Genomic DNA, 18413 nt, shown 5'->3' with positions numbered 1-18413 from the left:
TGTTACTGGTCTATTTACATAATGAAGTTTATCACTGTTAAATAAAAACCAAGAAACTAAAATTAACTAACTATTAATATGTAATTATCAGTAAAAAATTATTTTGAGAATTTAAAGGGACATTAAACCCCAATATTTATTTCATGTTTCCACAGAATGTACTCCAGTCACTCTGGTGGGAGAGACTGGAGTGCATTCAGTTTTCCCATTTTCAGGAAAAGCAGAAAAAAAAATAACTAAAGTGATCTGCATTAACTATGCATAATAAAACATTTTATGGGAATGAAAATTTGAATTTAATGCCTGTTTAATATCAACATTAGCCAAAATATATGGTATATATAAATATTTTTTGGGCTCCAATTAACTATAAAGGTGCACTGAAATCAGAACTAAACTTTCATTAATCATATTGCACTTTAAAAAAACTTCCATTATCAAATTGCAGTCTTTTATATGCACACTTTGTGAGGTACCAGCTCCTACTGAGCATGTGCAAGATTTCACAGTATATAAGTATATGAGTATGCAATTGGCTGATAGCTGTCACATGTTAGAACAGACATGGAATTGGGAAGACATTTTGTTTTATTTGCCAGAAAACGTGTTGTTGCAGTATCTTTTTATTATGCATTTATTTCTTTTGCTAAATCCTGTAATGGTCTTTAAATGAGAGCCTAATATAACCTCCTGCAGACATATTGCAGCTAGCACAAAATAGTGAACAGCTGAAAGTCATAATAATTTGACAGCCATTTTAATGGCTATTTGTATGGCAAAAATAATGTCTAGCTTCAACATAAAGTCTTTAGTCTTGTTGTCGTTATCCAGTGTTCTTTGTAAGTGGGTAGATAAGTGTTTTTGTCATAGTAGCTTGGTCCATCGAATAATATAAGAATCTGACATATAGTTTTTTTTGGAGAAGACATTGAATAAATACTTTGCGAATATAGGACATTGTATAGATTCTCATCAGTATAGATACTATAAATACTCAACGTCATTACAGAGAGAATTGTTAATTATTATTACTATTAAGGAAACTGTCAGTTTAAACATTTTTACTGGCTATGGAGTTAAAATAGCTTTAGGAAACAGCAGGTCTACAAGATAAGTTTACCACAATATCTATCTGACGTCATCCATACATGTATTAGGAGCAAGGATCTCGCCAACATTACTTCTGTATGCAGAGAACCAGCCGAAGTGAGGTTAGTAAACATATATAGCAATATGATCATTATTTATATTTTCTTATTTTTTAAATATTGTTTTTTATTTATCAATATATCATTTTATATTGTTGTTGCACATGTTAAAATGTAAATATCTATAGCTATTCACCAATATGGTGGCATGTTAGTACGGATGTAGGGTAAATTTGATCAACCATTCTATGTTAAAGGCTGTTTTAAAATTAGACCGAATAGAAACGCCTTCATTATTTGAAGTAAATCGGTTCAGTACTTTAATTCCTTTCAGTTAATGCTCTCTTCTTCTTTTTTTCTCCTCAGGTTGCTTTTCCGAGTTCCTGTCATTATAACTTTGACGCTTCTCTTCAAACCATCATGAAACTTTTGTATTACTATATTTTTCTCAAGCTCTTTTTGAGAATAAGATGTTTACCTGACAACTGCACAGAAACCCAAGTAATAACCCCAAAGAAATCTGTTGAAATCTTTTGTTCGGACATTGATTTGAGCATAGTGAAACAAATGCCAAAAGACACAACCATGCTTACCTTAAGATTTAAAGCCTTGGACTCTGTATCAACCTCAACTTTTAAGGGTCTTCCTAACCTAATACATCTGGATTTATCCAATAATTTTCTGTCCAGTATCCATGTTGATGATTCTTTACCACTGGAGGATCTTGTCCTGGTCAATAACTCAATTAGAAATATCCCCATATTCTCTAAACTTCCAAACTTGCTCAAGCTTGTTCTCTTCAACAACCAAATAACAAGTGTTCCAGACAATGCCTTTAGTGGCCTGACGAACCTCAAGGAGTTAGACCTTGGGAGTAATAATATCAGCAAACTCTCTGAACAGGTATTTATATAATAAAGCTATAACATATGTGCATCACTTACTATCCTTAATTAAACAGACATTCTAATGGAAAAATTAAATACTCTTTTCCATATAGACCAGGACCTGCTTTATAAGTTGACCAAACTGAAAGGGCATATTTTGGCTAATAGTTTTAAGAGAAATGTGTCTCATATGGGGTCTATCAGCTGGATATCAGCATGCTCTAATGTGAAATTTCAATGTGACGAACATTAACCTTTAAAGGGACAGTCTACTCCAGAATTGTTATTGTTTAAAAAGATAGATAATCCCTTTATTACCCATTCCTCGGTTTAATATAACCAGCACAGTTATATTAATATACTTTTTACCTCTGTAATTACATTGTATCTAAGCCTCTGCAGACTGCCCCCTTATTTCAGTTATTTTGACAGACTTGCATTTTAGCAAGTGTTGACTCCTAGGTAACTCCACGATCATGAGCACAATGTTATCTATATGGCACACGTGAACTAGGGCCCTCTAGCTGTGAAAATTTGTCAAAATGCTTTCAGATAAGAGGCGCCCTTCAAGGGCTAAGAAAGCATATGAGCCTTACCTAGGTTTAGTTTTCAACTAAGAATACCAAGAGAACAAAGCAAATTTGATGATAAAAGTAAATTGGAAAGCTGTTTAAAACTATATGCCCTATCTGAATCATGAAAGTTTAATTCTGACTAGACTGTCCCTTTAAGTGCTGGATGTAGTTGGGTTTAGACTGAGAGTTGGGGGCTGACCCTACATTAGACCATGGAATTTTCGCATTAATGTCAAACTATGTGATTAACCCCTGCAAAGCTGCAACAGATTGCAACTTAAAGGGACAGTTCACCCAAAAATGTCCTCCCCTTTAAATTGTTCCCAATGATTAATTGTACCTGCTGGAGTGTTTTAAATTATTTACAAGTAGCTCCTTTACCCCTATTTTGGCATTTGAAATAGCTGTTTGAAATAGCTGATTTAGCCTATGGTATCCCAACCTATACTGAAAGTTTCTATACTGGAGTATATTCTATTAAATAGCCTAAGCAGAAGATATTACACTCTCAGTGGGGGCCATGATAGTTAAGTACTAAAATAATAATTTTACATTGTTCTCTCTAAGTATTGAGCTTTGGTTTTCTAGACAAATATAAGATAAGGAAGCAAATCTGTGTACATAAAAGTGATAACATACTGAGATCTGATATTACCTTTAAGTTTAACCCATTGTAATAGGCTGTGGTTTAAAAGCACAAAACCAGCTACTTTATATACACAAATAAACCGAAAAATGCAATTTCTCATAAATTGTATACTCTGCAGCTGGTATAACAAGTCATTGAAAATACATTCATATAAAAACAAGTGTACTGTCCCTTTAAGTTGTCAATTAAGAGAAACATACATGCAGCCACCAGGAGAAGTAGAATAATATGTGAAGCATGATATACCTGAACCATAGTGTAATCCTACACACATGCTAATTATATGTGAATAACAAAAACAATATTACCATATATTTATTCACAGTGAGTACATCAATAACATGTGACGCACGGTATACCCAAATTACAGTATACTTATGCATACTTCTAAATTAAATGGAAGTAATTGAACACACAAATAAATGACATATAACAGCAATTTAATTTAAATGTTTTATTGGATCATTATACATAGTCTGAGGACCTAGGTAATAATACAGCAATATTTATTGCAATCTACAATATAATATTAAAAAAACACGGGTGACATGCTTATAGTAGTGCCCATGGACAACTCTGAATTTAATGTTTTTGTTCCCATATTTTACCCACTTTTGAAATAAATATTAATTTCTAAACTGAATTATTACGGAGAAAAAAAAAACACGTTATCAGTTAATCCACAAATTATTGTGGTTAACAATGTATACACTGTTGTTCTGAGTAGTATTACACAGATATCTTTCCCAACTGGGAATTTAGCTATGTATTTAACTCCTTTGCTTTACAGGGGTTAAAAAAATACGTATTTAGCAAATTAGAGCATTTAATTTGTGTATTAGTATGCCCCATTTAATACACTTTGGGTTTTATTATTATTGCTTTTAATTTTGCTATTGTAGTAGTCTTAGTAAAGGGACAATAAATACATGTCATGCACCACCCTCTAATTATGGATGCTTCCAATTTGGAACCTAGGTTTCAATGTAAGTGCCTAAAGGAGAGTTGCTGCACTGAAAATCACATGTTGGCTATCACTGAAATCTAAACTGAAGGTGCACTAAGCTTCTGCTCAAGTTAGAGGAGTTCTGCACTTCATTATTGTTTGTATCTTGTCTAATACTGTATTATTATGCAGTACATTCTGTATATACCTGACTTTAGGTATGAACTAGGTGCAACACAGTGAATCACAGTCCTTTCTGGTAACCAGTGGGTTAAAACTTTATTTTATTTAGGTTATGGCTGCTTTGTAAAACCCGTGTCTTTTTTTTTATTTTATTTTTTTATCTGCTTTGTCTTTTTATTTAACTTTATTTCTCTTGTAAGATGTATCGAGCCCACGGATTCATCCATTACTTGTGGGATATTCTCCTTCCCAACAGGAAGTGGCAAAGAGAGCACCCACAGCAGAGCTGCCTATATAGCTCCCCCCTTAACTCCACCCCCAGGCATTCTCTTTGCCTACTCTAACTGCTAGGAAATGGTAATGAGTGTGGTGACAAAAATGTTAGTTTTTTATTTTTTCAAGCAAAAGTTTGTTATTTTAAATGGTACCGGTGTGTGCTATTTACTCTCTGGCAGAAAAGGGATGAAGATTTCTGCAAGGAGGATTATGATCTTAGCACTTTGTAACCAAGATCCACTGCTGTTCTCACAAGGGCTGAAGAGTACAGGAAAATTTCAGTTGGGAGAACGGTTTGCATGCTAAGCTGCATATGAGGTATGTTCAGTCTATATTTTTCTAGACAGACTGTGTTAATTCTAGAAAAGGCTGGTAATATTCCCATGAGGGAAGGGTAAGCTGTATTTCATTTGATTTACTTTGATTAAAGTCATAGAAGTTTCAGCTTACTTGAAGGGCTTGTTTGTTTGTTACTGGTGACACCATTTTTAAAAGATAAAAACGTTTTTATTTTTCAAAAGGAAAGCATTTTTAAACGTTTTTTTGTAAGGGACTGAGGGGTCATTGTGGCTTGTGCTTGGGTTTTTTAACCCACATAATTATTTAGAAAACACTCAGGTGTTTTCTTTTACTAGGCCTCAAAAAATGAGTGAGGTGGGAGGGGCCTATTTTCGGCCTCAGTTGTGCAGTTTATTTTTCTCTGAGTCATCCAACTGCTTCTCCAAGGGTTCCTGCTGTGTTTGAGGGTTGTAAAGGAGTTTTTTTCCCCACAAATCATTCTGAAGGGCAGGTAGGAGCCACAGCAGAGCTGTGGCTGGGTGCTGAAAGTTTTTTTTACCAGTTTTGATGTTTTTTTAATCCGGTTTTGCCATTAAGGGGTTAATTGGTTATTTGCATAGTTGTGCAAAGTTACTAAGGCTGTAGGATGCTACTGTAAAAATTTAATTAAGTTTACTGCTTTTTTACACTGTTTTGCAGAACTTGTGCAGCTTTTTTTCTCTTAAAGGCACAGTACCGTTTTATTTCTAAGTGTTTTTTACTTTGATTAAAGTGTTTTCCAAGCTTGCTTGTTACATTGCTAGCCTGTTTAACATGTCTGACACCAAGGAAAATCCTTGTTCAATATGTTTGGAAGTCATTGTGGAACCCCCTCTTAGAATGTGTCCCAAATGTTCTTAAATGTCTATAAATTATAAGGCTCATATGTTAGCATTTAAAAATAGAGCTTTAAATGATTCTCAGTCAGATGCAAATGAGGGTTCGCCTTCTAGCTCTCCACAAGTGTCACAACCAGTAACGCCCGCACAAGTGACGCCAGGTACCTCTAGTGCGTTAGGTTCATTTACTTTGCATGACATGGCCACAGTTATGAATACAACCCTCACAGAGGTTTTATCCAAACTGCCTGGTTTACTAGGAAAGCGGGATAGTTCTGGGTTAAGGAAAAATGCTGAGCTATCTCACGCTTTAGTAGCCGTATCTGATATGACCTCACAATGCTCTGAAGGGGTGAGGGATTTGTTATCTGAGGGAGAGATTTCTGATTCAGGAAAGACGCTTCCTCAGACAGATTCTGATATGACGGCCTTTAAATTTAAACTTGAACACCTCCGTTTATTGCTTAAGGAGGTATTAGCAACTCTGGATGATTGTGACCCTATAGTAGTTCCAGAGAAATTGTGTAAAATGGATAAATACTTAGAGGTTCCTGTTTACACTGATGTTTTTCCAGTCCCTAAGAGGATTGTAAATATTATTGCTAAGGAGTGGGATAAACCAGGTATTCCGTTCTCTCCCCCTCCTGTTTTTAAGAAAATGTTTCCTATATTTGACACCTTGCGGGACTCATGGCAGACTGTTCCTAAGGTGGAGGGAGCTATTTCTACTCTGTCTAAGCGTTCAACTATACCTATTGAGGACAGTTGTGCTTTCAAAGATCCTATAGATAAAAAATTAGAGGGTCTTCTGAAGAAAATATTTGTTCATCAAGGTTTTTCTCTTCAACCTATTGCTTGCATCGTTCCTGTAACTACTGCAGCTGCTTTCTGGTTTGAGGCTCTAGAAGAGGCTCTTCAGATGGAGACTCCTTTAGAAGAGATTTTGGATAGAATTAAGGCTCTTAAGTTGGCTAATTATTTTATTACAGATGCCGCATTTCAACTGTCTAAATTAGTGGAAAAAAGTTCATGTCTTGCCATTTTAGCACGCAGGGCGTTATGACTTAAGTCCTGGTCTGCTGATATGTCATCTAAATCTAAGCTTTTGAACATCCCTTTCAAAGGAAAGACCCTTTTCGGGCCTGAACTGAAAGAGATTATTTTAGACATCACTGGAGGGAAGGGTCATGCCCTTCCTCAGGATAGATCAATTAAGACAAGGGCTAAGCAAAATAATTTTCATTCCTTTCGGAACTTTAAAAGTGGTCCCGTTTCAACTGCCTCTACTTCAAAGCAGGAGGGAAATTTTGCACAATCCAAGTCAGTCTGGAGACCTAACCAGACTTGGAACAAGGGTAAATAGCTCAAGAAGTCCCCTGCTGCCACCAAGACAGCATGAAGGGGTTGCCCCGATCCAGGACCGGATCTAGTAGGGGGCAGACTCTCTTTCTTTGCTCAGGCTTGGGCAAGAGATGTTCACGATCCCTGGGCTTTAAAAATTGTGTCCCAGGGATATTTTCTGGAATTCAAGGACTCCCTTCCAAGGGGGAGATTTCACATTTCTCGATTGTCTGCAAACCAGACAAAGAGAGAGGCATTCTTACGCTGTGTAAAAGACCTATATACCATGGGGGTGATCCGCCCAGTCCCAAGAGAGGAGCAGGGGCTAGGATTTTACTCAAACCTCTGTTTGTGGTTTCCAAAAAAGAGGGAACTTTCAGACCAATCTTGGATCTCAAGATTCTAAACAAGTTCCTCAAAGTTCCATCTTTCAAGATGGAGACCATTCAGACTATTCTTCCTCTGATCCAGGAAGGTCAATATATGACTACCGTGGATTTTAAAGGATGCTTATCTACACATCCCTATTCACAGAGATCATCATTCATTTCTCAGATTTGCCTTTCTAAACAGGCATTACCAGTTTGTGGCCCTTCCCTTCGGGTTGGCCATGGCTCCCAGAATTTTCACCAAGGTGCTAGGGTCCCTTCTGGTGGTTCTTCGTCCACGGGGCATAGCAGTGGAGCCTTATCTAGATAATTCAGGTGTCAACTTTCCATCTGGCCAAATCTCATACGGACACCGTGTTGGCTTTTCTGAGATCTCATGGGTGGAAGGTGAACATAAAGAAGAGTTTTCTCTTCCCTCAAACAAGAGTTTCCTTCTAGGAGAAGGTCTTAACCACTTGCCGAGCTCTTCATTCCATTCCTCGGCCATCAGTGGCTCAGTGTATGGAGGTAATCGGTTTCATGGTAGCGGCAATGGACATAGTTCCTTTTGCCTGCCTACATCTCAGACCACTGCAACTAAGCATGCTCAAACAGTGGAATGGGGATTATGCAGATTTATCTCCTCAACTGCATCTGGACTAGGAGACCAGGGATTCTCTTCTCTGGTGGTTGTCTCAGGACCACCTGTCTCAGGGAATGTGTTTCCACAGGCCAGAGTGGCTCATAGTAACGACAGATGCCAGCCTGTAAGGCTGGGGTGTAGTCTGGAACTCCCTGAAAGCTCAGGGCTTATGGTCTTGGGAGGAATCAATTCTTCCGATAAACATTCTGGAACTGAGAGCGGTTTTCAATACGCTTCAGGCGTGGCCTCAGCTTGCTGCAGCCAAATTCATCAGGTTTCAGTCGGACAACATCACAACTGTAGCTTATATCAATCATCAGGGAGGAACAAGGAGTTCTCTAGCGATGATGGTGTTGGTGTATGTATCAAAAAGACACTGGAAGCTTTTAAAGAAAACTGCATTAGGCTTTACTTGTACAGATGCATCAGCAATATTGTCTAGGGGATCATGATTGTAATACGATGTAACCTTGGGTAAGAGTAGGGTGCCTCCCTCCGGGCAGCCCTATGGCCATTGTATTCTGTGTTGTGGTGGTCGGTTGTCACGTCTGGGTGGTGTGTGTGAGTGTGATCGGTGGTTGTCCCTGGGATAAAAGTTATCCCTGCCCTTACGGGGCGGATGGGGACATTCGTGTTTCCAGTGCCCCGTTTCCCCACAATTAAAACACATGTTGCGTCTGTGGTCCTGGTTAATTCTGCCCCCTCTTTGCCTATGGCGTGGAAGTGTGTTATCATTAACCTGAACATATGCACCCTTAACACCCCTATCAAAACATCCTGCAGCATGACGGGACTCAATAGCTGACAATAATTCCTTTGAGGTCATTTTGGGCCAATTGGGTATGAGTTGTTTTAGCAAAAGACTGTCTGCAGGTGTCATACACCCTAACATAGTCTGTTTCTTTAACACAGCCATGCCGTCCCCGGAGGATAAGCCTCCTTCCTCTGCCCAGCATTTAAAAAATCTTTTAGCAAAGTCTAAAATTGCCTCGCCAGGTTTCTGCTTGCATGCTAAAACTGCACTCATGGATTGTTGTGTCTTACTACAGCGTTTTATTTCAGTTTCTAATTGTGTCCACATGGTTGCTCTAATCTCGGGATTTGCTAAACCATATGAAGTGACTGAGGTGCTCGTGTCATTTGTGTGTATTGTAGGAACTTTAGTCCAATCCCATTCATCGTTTTCATGGTAATTGTAAATTTTATCAATTATCATTTTAATGTCAGTTTGTGTATACATGGCTCCCTGCCATTTTTCACTTTGAAACTCAGATTTGACTTCAACACTGGTCTTCCTGTCAAAGGGTTTGCTGCAGTATTCAGACTGAATCATATATCTCATGCAGCAGCTCCCACCCCCAGATACCAGGGATTCCAGCATCAAGAAATGCCTCACATTGGCTACTCCCGGAACAGCTTTGACGTCTGATGCTGACTTTCTGTGGCCACTGATTGGCTGAACGGGCCCCGTGACCTGACGTCTCCTCGCACTGTTGTGTTTGTCTGTCGGGCGACCTAAAGTCCCGTCCCGCTCTACTAGGCATCCTCATATGCCGCTATCCTTGTGAGTATATCTCATTACGTGCTGTCTCAATGTTCTGACATTTCTGGTGGTACGATACTGTCCCATGAGGCGCCTCTTTCTTTCTTTTTGATTTACAGGTTATCATTAGCAAGTGTTCATTTATTCTGGGGACAACAGCACATTATATAGACATGGATGCACGTAGGCACCTGATACGTGACAGCATTTTATTGGATAAGCAAAATACAGTAATATCCTTCCTGATGGCCTTATTTGGCGTATAGTATAAAATATAATACAAGATAATATTTGTAACAAGAAAAAAGGAAAAAAGTACATTTGCCGTTACAGGAAATAAATGTAGGTGGGTAATGGCCCGTGACGTTTGTTTCTGAGCATCGCGGTTTTGGCTTACAAAAAACACCTGGGTTTGTTAGGCTGTGGAAATTACCTGAATTTCCTGTTGAGAGACGCAGACAGCTCAGTAAATGATATTTGTAAATGTTGGCAGTATTACAAGTGTTTTAGAAGAAATAATATTACGAGTGGAGCGCAATGAAAACACATCAGTACATAACATTATAGGTAATGTAAAATAAGTACATAGGTAAAATGTGCAAGACAAATAAGTAATGTTCCCTGACACAAAGGACTTGTAAAACAAAAGTCTGCATACACAGAGGAGGAAAAACACAATAGAGATTAAAGAACAACTTTCTTCCTGTATAAAAGAATGAACAAGATCACAGACATAAACAATCAGTAATCTAAACTGAACAGCGCCATCTACAGCATTAATGTTGTTCATACATATGGTATAGTACATGCTGTTGTATTTCCCAACACCCCTTCTCAACGGTATGTACATAATTACACTACTCTTTAATCTCAAAGTTCTGTTTTAATATATGAACTATTTGGTCACAGTCCCCTTCTTGTTCAAAACAAGTTATGATGTCATCAACATAAATTAGGATGTATATCCATTTGTTTTCTTGATGCCTTGAATATAGACATGGATCTGCTTTGCTTCTTGAGAATCCTTGTTTCATGAGTACTTCATTCACTTTTTCATTCCACATTCTCGCAGCTTGCTTTAGTCCATAGATGCTCTTTTGAAGTTTGCATACAAGGTTCTGTTCCCTCTCAAATCCAGGTGGCTGTTCCATGTAGAGATCCTCCTTGATGTTTCCATATAGGAAAGCAGTTTTGACGTCCAGGTGCCTCACTTGCATTCCCTTTCCGGCTGCAATGCTAAGGAGCGCTCTGATGGTGGAGTGTTTTACAACTGGAGCAAAAGTTTCATCATAATCTTCTCCAAATTTCTGTGAGTATCCCTTTGCAACTAATCTTGCCTTGTATCTGTGGATATTTCCTTCTGCATCGTATTTTACTTTAAAAGTCCATTTGCTTCCTATAGCTTTGCGACCGGGGGGGAGCTTAGTGAGTGTCCAGGTTTTATTTTCCTGAAGTGATTTTATTTCTTCTTTGGCTGCTTTTCTCCATTGGTTGGCTTCCCTTTTTGGCAATTTTTCTATATCTACCCAGGATGTTGGTTTGAGTGTTTCATGTGTCTTAGTGATGTATGACAGCTTGCGGGGTGGTATACCTTTAGTCACCCGAGTCGATTTTCTGGTTGTTCAGTGGGTTCTATTGGTTTGTGAGTAGCTGTTTTTTCTATTGTGAGCTCCACTTCTTGCTCTGTCTCCTGTACAGCTTCACTTTGGTCAGCATCTCTTGCTGATTCAGTGGAGAGGTTCTCTTTATGGCTTTCGAGGGACATTTTTTCTGATGTTTGACTTTCATCAAAATAAACACTGCGGCTTATTGTGATCTTGTTGGTCTTTGGATGAAGAATTCTATAGCCTTTACTTTGTTCACTGTAGCCCATAAGAATGCCTTCTATGGCTGTGTTCTCTAATTTGGAGCGTTTCTCACTTGGAACATGGGCATATGCTTTACATCCAAACACTCTAATATGCCCCATACTAGGTTTTGATCCATTCCACATTTCATATGGGGTGCTCTCAATAGTTTTTGATGGTAGCCTGTTCTGTAAGTATGTTGCAGTCATTATTGCTTCACCCCAGTACTGGTTAGGTAAATTGGCGTCTGAAAGCATGCATCTTGCCATTTCTATGAGGGTGCGATTTTTCCTTTCTGCAACACCATTTTGCTCAGGAGTGTATGGTACAGTTGTTTGGTGTATAATGCCTTGTCTCTTCATGTATGACTCCACTTCCTTACTCATATATTCCCCTCCGTTGTCGGTACGTAATGTTCCTGGTTTCCGTTGAAATTTATTGCTGAATGTAGCTATAAATTCTTGAAGTTTCTCTGATGTCTCACTTTTGTGCTTCATCGGATATGTTGTGTACCTGGAATAATCGTCAATGAAAGTCAGTAAATATCTGTTCCCCCCTGGTGTGGGGGTTTTCATTGGTCCACACACGTCACTGTGTATGAGTTCCATGGGGTGAGTGGTTTTTCTTTGACTGGCTTGTGGAAGTGGGGTACGTGTGGCCTTTGCTTTGATACAACATGTGCACTTCATGAGCATGTCACAAGGCAAAATTATCATGTCTTCTGATAAACCTTCCTTTGCAAGTTCCTTTATGGCCTCTGGGTTTCGATGCCCTAATCGCCTGTGCCACAGGTGGATACATTTGTTGTGTGGATTATGAATGGCTGTTTTGGCTTGCTTCCTTTCAGTGATAAGTTTGTACAGGTGTTCGTTCAATCTTCCTTTTGCTAGGATTTGTTTCCTGTTTCGAATTGTGCATTCATTGCCTTGGAACTGAACTGTGAGTCCATTGTTAGCAAGTGTTTTCACTGATAGGATGTTTCCTTCTAAACTTGAGACGTACAGAACATTCTTTACTAGAATGCTTTGCTTACCTCCTGATGGTGTGATGCAAGTCAGGAACCCTTGACCATTACCTTCAGCTGTAATACTTTTCCCATTTGCTAGGAAGACTTTATCTTTAGTATTGAAATCAATTTCTGTGAAGAATGTCTCATCACTTGTCATGTGACTAGTTGCCCCTGAGTCAATGCACCATCCGTGTGGTGTACTATTCTGAGTCACTTTAAAACTGCCGCTCCATGATGCAGCTGCAGTTTGCTTTGTGGCTGCCTTAGCTCTTTCTCTTGTAGGTGGTTCTAACCTTCGCTGTTCAGCTTTCCAGATTGAGCAGTTCTTTTTCAGGGACCGACCTTTTTGCAGCGAAAACACATTCTGGTTTCTTTGTTTTGTTTTGTGCCTTCTTGCGCCTTCAGAGCTACCTCTGATCTCTCATTTTCTTCACTATGCATGTTTTCCTTTCTTCTATTATATTCATCAATTAGTTTTCCCTTAGCATATTCTAGTGTTAGTTCTTGTTCAGGTCTGGTTTCTAGAGCATTGATAAGGGCACTATATGACTCTGGAAGGCTGCATAGTAACAATGCTACTATATGATTGTCTTTAATTTCTTCTCCAAATGCACATAGCTGTTCCACAATCTCTAGCATAGCATTCAAATGTTCACACATTTCCTGGCCTTTTTCCAGCCTCATCTTATATAGTTTGCGCAGCAAATATAGTTTACTATTTAAGTTTGAACGTTCATGCAGTTTTTGTAGTGCAGTCCACATACCTTTAGCTGTGTTTTCTTTTCTTATGTGAATGAGTTGATCATCCTCCACTAACAGGCTTATAACTGCTTTTGCTTGCCTGTTTTTCTTGTCCCATTCCCCTGGATTATCAGTGGGTCTGTTTGTATCCAGCACCTCCCATAAATCATCTTTGGATAACAGCATTTCAAGCTTAAACTTCCACAGCTGGTAGTTGGTATTGTTTAACTTCGCTATTGCATATTTCACATCTGAACCACTTGCCATCTTTCAGTAATTTGGATGCAGCTCTTGTTTCCTCACACAGTATTTGCTTGGATCATAGATGCAACACTTACTGACTTGTAGTTTTTTTTTTTTTCAAGTGTCTGGGCCCATAACCTGTTGGTGTATGTATCAAAAAGACACTGGAAGCTTTTAAAGAAAACTGCATTAGGCTTTACTTGTACAGATGCATCAGCAATATTTGGAACATACCAAAGGACTTTTAAAACAAAAGTCTGCATACACAGAGGAGGAAAAACACAATAGAGATTAAAGAACAACTTCCTTCCTGTATAAAAGAATGAACAAGCAAAACAATTTAGTTTCTGAATAACCACCCTCAATGAGCAACCTAAAACTTTTTTTTTTTTTTTTTTTTTCCCTTCCCCCTACTTGACCCCCCCCCCCCCCATGATTCTTTATCTCTTTCCTCAAAATCTTATAGATAGCTCACTGTGTAACTCTTCGATTGCAATGTTAAATTGTTCATTATGTAAATTGAATATGTTTGACATAGGTTCCATCCTCGGAGGAGATGGCTGGAACCTAAAACCGCGGATGTGTTAATAATCTTGGTTATGCTTACTTTATTTGTGTTTGTTTTTCACAATGGAATGTAACCACAATTTTTTGTTCTACTATGATTGTATCTTGAATATTCACATCAATAAAGTTTTTAAAAAAAAAAAAAAAAAAAAAAAGAATGAACAAGATCACAGACATAAACAATCAGTAATCTAAACTGAACAGCGCCATCTACAGCATTAATGTTGTTCATACATATGGTATAGTACATGCTGTTGTATTTCCCAACAGATGGAAGTTACCAAAATAATTAGATGGGCAGAGGATCACTCTTGCCATCTATCGGCGATCCACATACCAGGAGTAGAGAACTGGGAGGCGGATTTCCTGAGTCGTCAGGCTTTTCATTCGGGGAGGTGTTTGCCCAGCTAATTCAGCTATGGGGCACACTAGATTTGGATCTGATGGCGTCCCGTCAGAATGCCAAACTTCCTCGTTACGGGTCCAGGTCTCGGGATCCCAAGGGGGTGCTGATAGATGCTCTAGCAGTGGCTTGGTTTTTCAATCTGGCTTATGTATTCCCACCATTTCCTCTCCTCCCACGTCTGGTTGCCAGAATCAAGCAGGAGAGAGCTTCGGTGATCCTGATAGCTCCTGCATGGCCACGCAGGACTTGGTATGCAGACCTAGTGGACATGTCCTCGGTTCCACCGTGGACTCTGCCAATGAGGCGGGAACTTCTAATTCAGGGTCCGTTCTCGCATCCGAATCTAATTTCTCTGCGTCTGACTGCTTGGTAATTGAACGCTTGATTTTAGCACAGCGTGGTTTATCTGAGTCAGTCATTGATACCCTGATTCAGGCTAGAAAGCCTGTCACCAGGAAGATCTATCATAAGATTTGGAGCAAATATCTTTATTGGTGTGAATCCAAAGGTTACTCTTGGAGTAAGGTTAGGATTCCTAGAGTTTTGTCTTTTCTCCAAGAGGGTTTGGAGAAGGGATTATCAGCTAGTTCTCTAAAGGGACAAATCTCTGCTTTGTCTATTTTACTACACAAACGTCTAGCAGATGTCCCAGACGTTCGAGCATTTAGTCAGGCTTTGGTCAAGCCTGTATTTAAACCTGTTGCTCCGCCTTGGAGCTTAAATTTAGTTCTTAAGGTTCTTCAAGGGGTTCCTTTTGAATCCATGCATTCCATAGATATTAAGCTTTTATCTTGGAAAGTTTTGTTTCTATTAAGAATATCATTCAAGAGATTGTTGTTCCTTCTTTGTGTCCTAATCCTTCATCAAAAAAGGAACGTTTATTGCACAATCTTAATGTGGTTCGTGCTTTAAAATTCTACTAACAAGCAACTAAAGATTTCCGTCAGACATCTTCATTGTTTGTTGTTTATTCTGGTAAACGGAAAGGTCAAAGGGCTACGGCTACCTCTCTTTCTTTTTGGCTGAGAGGCATCATCCGTTTGGCTTATGAGACTGCTGGACAGCAGCCTCCTGAAAGAATTACTGCTCATTCTACTAGAGCTGTGGCTTCCACATGGGTTTTTAAAAATGACGCGTCTGTTGAACAGATTTGTAAGGTGGCGACTTGGTTTTCACTTCATACTTTTTCCAAATTTTACAAATTTGATACTTTTGCTTCTTCGGAGGCTATTTTTGGGAGAAAGGTTCTTCAAGCAGTGATGCCTTCTGTTTAAAGGTCCCTGTCTTGTCCCTCCCTTCATCCGTGTCCTAAAGCTTTGGTATTGGTATCCCACAAGTAATGGATGAATCCGTGGACTCGATACATCTTACAAGAGAAAACATAATTTATGCTTACCTGATAAATTCATTTCTCTTGTGATGTATCGAGTCCACGGCCTGCCCTGTTTTTTCTAAAGACAGGCATTTGTATTTTTATTTTTGAAACTTTCAGTCACCACTGCACCCTATGGTTTCTCCTTTTTCTTCCTAACCTTTGGTCGAATGACTGGGGGGTGGAGTTAAGGGGGGAGCTATATAGGCAGCTCTGCTGTGGGTGCTCTCTTTGCCACTTCCTGTTGGGAAGGGGAATATCCCACAAGTAATGGATGAATCCGTGGACTCGATACATCACAAGAGAAATGAATTTATCAGGTAAGCATAAATTATGTTTTACAACTAGTAAGCCTGTCCAGAGGGCAGTCTATGTGTTGTAAATAAAAAAAAATAGAACTGCAGAAAAAAATAAACACATTATACAAAATAAAAAATTAAACCTAATCCCTATGAAAATAAAATAGCTCCCCCTAATCTAATGCTAAACTACCAACAGCCCTTAAAAGGGCTTTTTGTACGGCATTGCCCTAAGTTAAACAGCTCTTTTGCAGTTACAAAAAAGTAAAACCCACCAAAATAAAAAAACTAACACTAAAAAACCTAAACTACCCTTTGCCCTGAAAAGGACATTTGTATGGGCATTGCCCTTAAAAAGGCATTCAGATTTTTTGCTGCCCTTAAATTGGCATTCAGCTCTTTTAAGAAGTGCCCATAACCCTAATCTAAAAACAAACCCCCCAATTTTTTTAAAAAATATTCTAAGTCTAACCCCCCAAAATTTAAAAATTAAAGCTAAGTTTAAATTAAAGGGGCACTGAACCCAATTTTTTTCTTTCATGATTCAGATAGAGCATGCAATTTTAAACAACTTACTAATTTACTCCTATTATCAATTTTTCTTCGTTCTTTTGCTTTCTTTATTTGAAAAATAAGGCATCTAAGCTAATTTTTTGGTTCAGACCATGGAAAGCACTTGTTTATTGGTAGGTGAATTTACCCACCAATCAGCAAGAACACAGTGTGTTCACCAAAAATGGGCCGGCATCTAAACTTACATTCTTGCATTTCAAATAAAGATACCAAGAGAATGAAAATAATTTGATAATAGGAGTAAATTAGAAAGTTGCTTAAAATTGAATGCTCTATCTGAATCATGATAGAAAAAAATTGGGTTCAGTGTCCCTTTAAGCTAAAATTACAGAAAATAAAAAACAAAATTATCAAACTTTAAAAAATTAAACTTAATCCCTATGAAAATAAAAAAGGCCCCCAAAATAAAACACCCCCTAATATAAGAATAAACTACCAATAGCCCTTAAAAGGGCTTTTTGTAGGGCATTGCCCTAAAGAAATCAGCTCTTTTTACATTAAAAATAAAGTCCCTCGTAACAGTAAAACCCACCACCTACCAAACCCCCCAAAAAAAAAAAAATTTAACACTAAAAAACCTAAACTATCCATTGCCCTGAAAAGGGCATTCAGCTCTTTTGCTGCCCATCCCTAATCTAAAAAAAAAATGAAGTCCGGCGGAGAAGGTCCTCTTCTAGGCGTTGAAGTCTTTTTCCAAGCGGCCAACATCTTCTTCCAAGCGGGGACCTCTTTTTTCTTCATCCAGGACAGCGAAACTGAAGACTGGCGACGGCGGAACTAAAGACCGGAGACCACAGATCCATGGAGCGTGGAAGATCCTCTTCTTCCGATCGCCGCTGTACACTGAATAGTGAATTCAAGGTACGCAATTAAAGATCCCTTGAATTCCTATTGGCTAATTTGATTTTTCAAATTCAAATCTACCAATAGAATGAGAGCTACTGAAATCCTATTGGCTGTTCAAATTAGCCAATAGGATTTCAGTAGCACTCATCCTATTGGCTGATTTGAAATTGAAGAATCAATCAGCCAATAGGAATTCAAGGGACGCCATTTTTAATTGCATACCTTGAATTCACTATTCAGTGTACGGTGGAGATCATATGAAAAGGATCCTCCATGCTCCATGGCTCCGTGGCCAGCGTTCTCCAGTTCCAGGGTCGCCGGTCTTCAGCTCCACGCTCCACGCCGGCTTGTTCCTGGAAGAAGAAAGAAGAGGTCGCCGCTTGGAAGACTTCAAAGGCTGGAACAGGACCTTCTCCGCCGGACTTCAGGAACAGTGAGTACCAACCTGGGGGTTAGACTCAGGTTTTTTTTAAATGTTTTGGGGGGTTTGTTTTATTTAGATTAGGGATGGGCAATGCTTTAAAGGTTTATTTATTTTGGTGGGCAGTGGGTTTTACTGTTAGAGGGGACTTAGAATTTTTTGTAACTGTAAAAGAGCTGTTTAACTTAGGGCAATGCCCTGCAAAAAGCCCTTTTAAGGGCTATTGGTAGTTTAGCATTAGATTAGGGGGTGTTTTTTTTTTGGGGGGGGGGCTTTTTTATTTTCATAGGGATTAGGTATAATTTTTTTATTTTTGATAATTTGTTTATTATTTTCTGTAATGTAAGATTTATTTTTTGTAATTTTAGTTTAA

The 18413-nt window shown here is 38.7% G+C and overlaps 1 protein-coding gene across 1 annotated transcript in view; it reads left to right on the top strand.

The window, feature by feature from the left end:
• Positions 1 to 1528: 1528 nt before the first annotated feature.
• Positions 1529 to 18413, top strand: part of GP1BA (glycoprotein Ib platelet subunit alpha) — a 29487-nt gene continuing 12602 nt past the window's right edge. Inside the window, exon 1 of the mRNA XM_053716131.1 lies at positions 1529 to 2051. Within this exon, the coding sequence (XP_053572106.1) occupies positions 1569 to 2051 (483 nt within the window). The 5' untranslated portion in view covers positions 1529 to 1568. The remainder of the gene's footprint in view (positions 2052 to 18413) is intronic.

The sequence above is a fragment of the Bombina bombina genome, chromosome 6 (genome assembly GCF_027579735.1).
Source record: "Bombina bombina isolate aBomBom1 chromosome 6, aBomBom1.pri, whole genome shotgun sequence".
In the NCBI taxonomy this organism is placed as follows: domain Eukaryota; kingdom Metazoa; phylum Chordata; class Amphibia; order Anura; family Bombinatoridae; genus Bombina; species Bombina bombina.
Note: the sequence above shows the minus strand (reverse complement) of the source record. Positions and strands in the feature narration are given on the sequence as shown.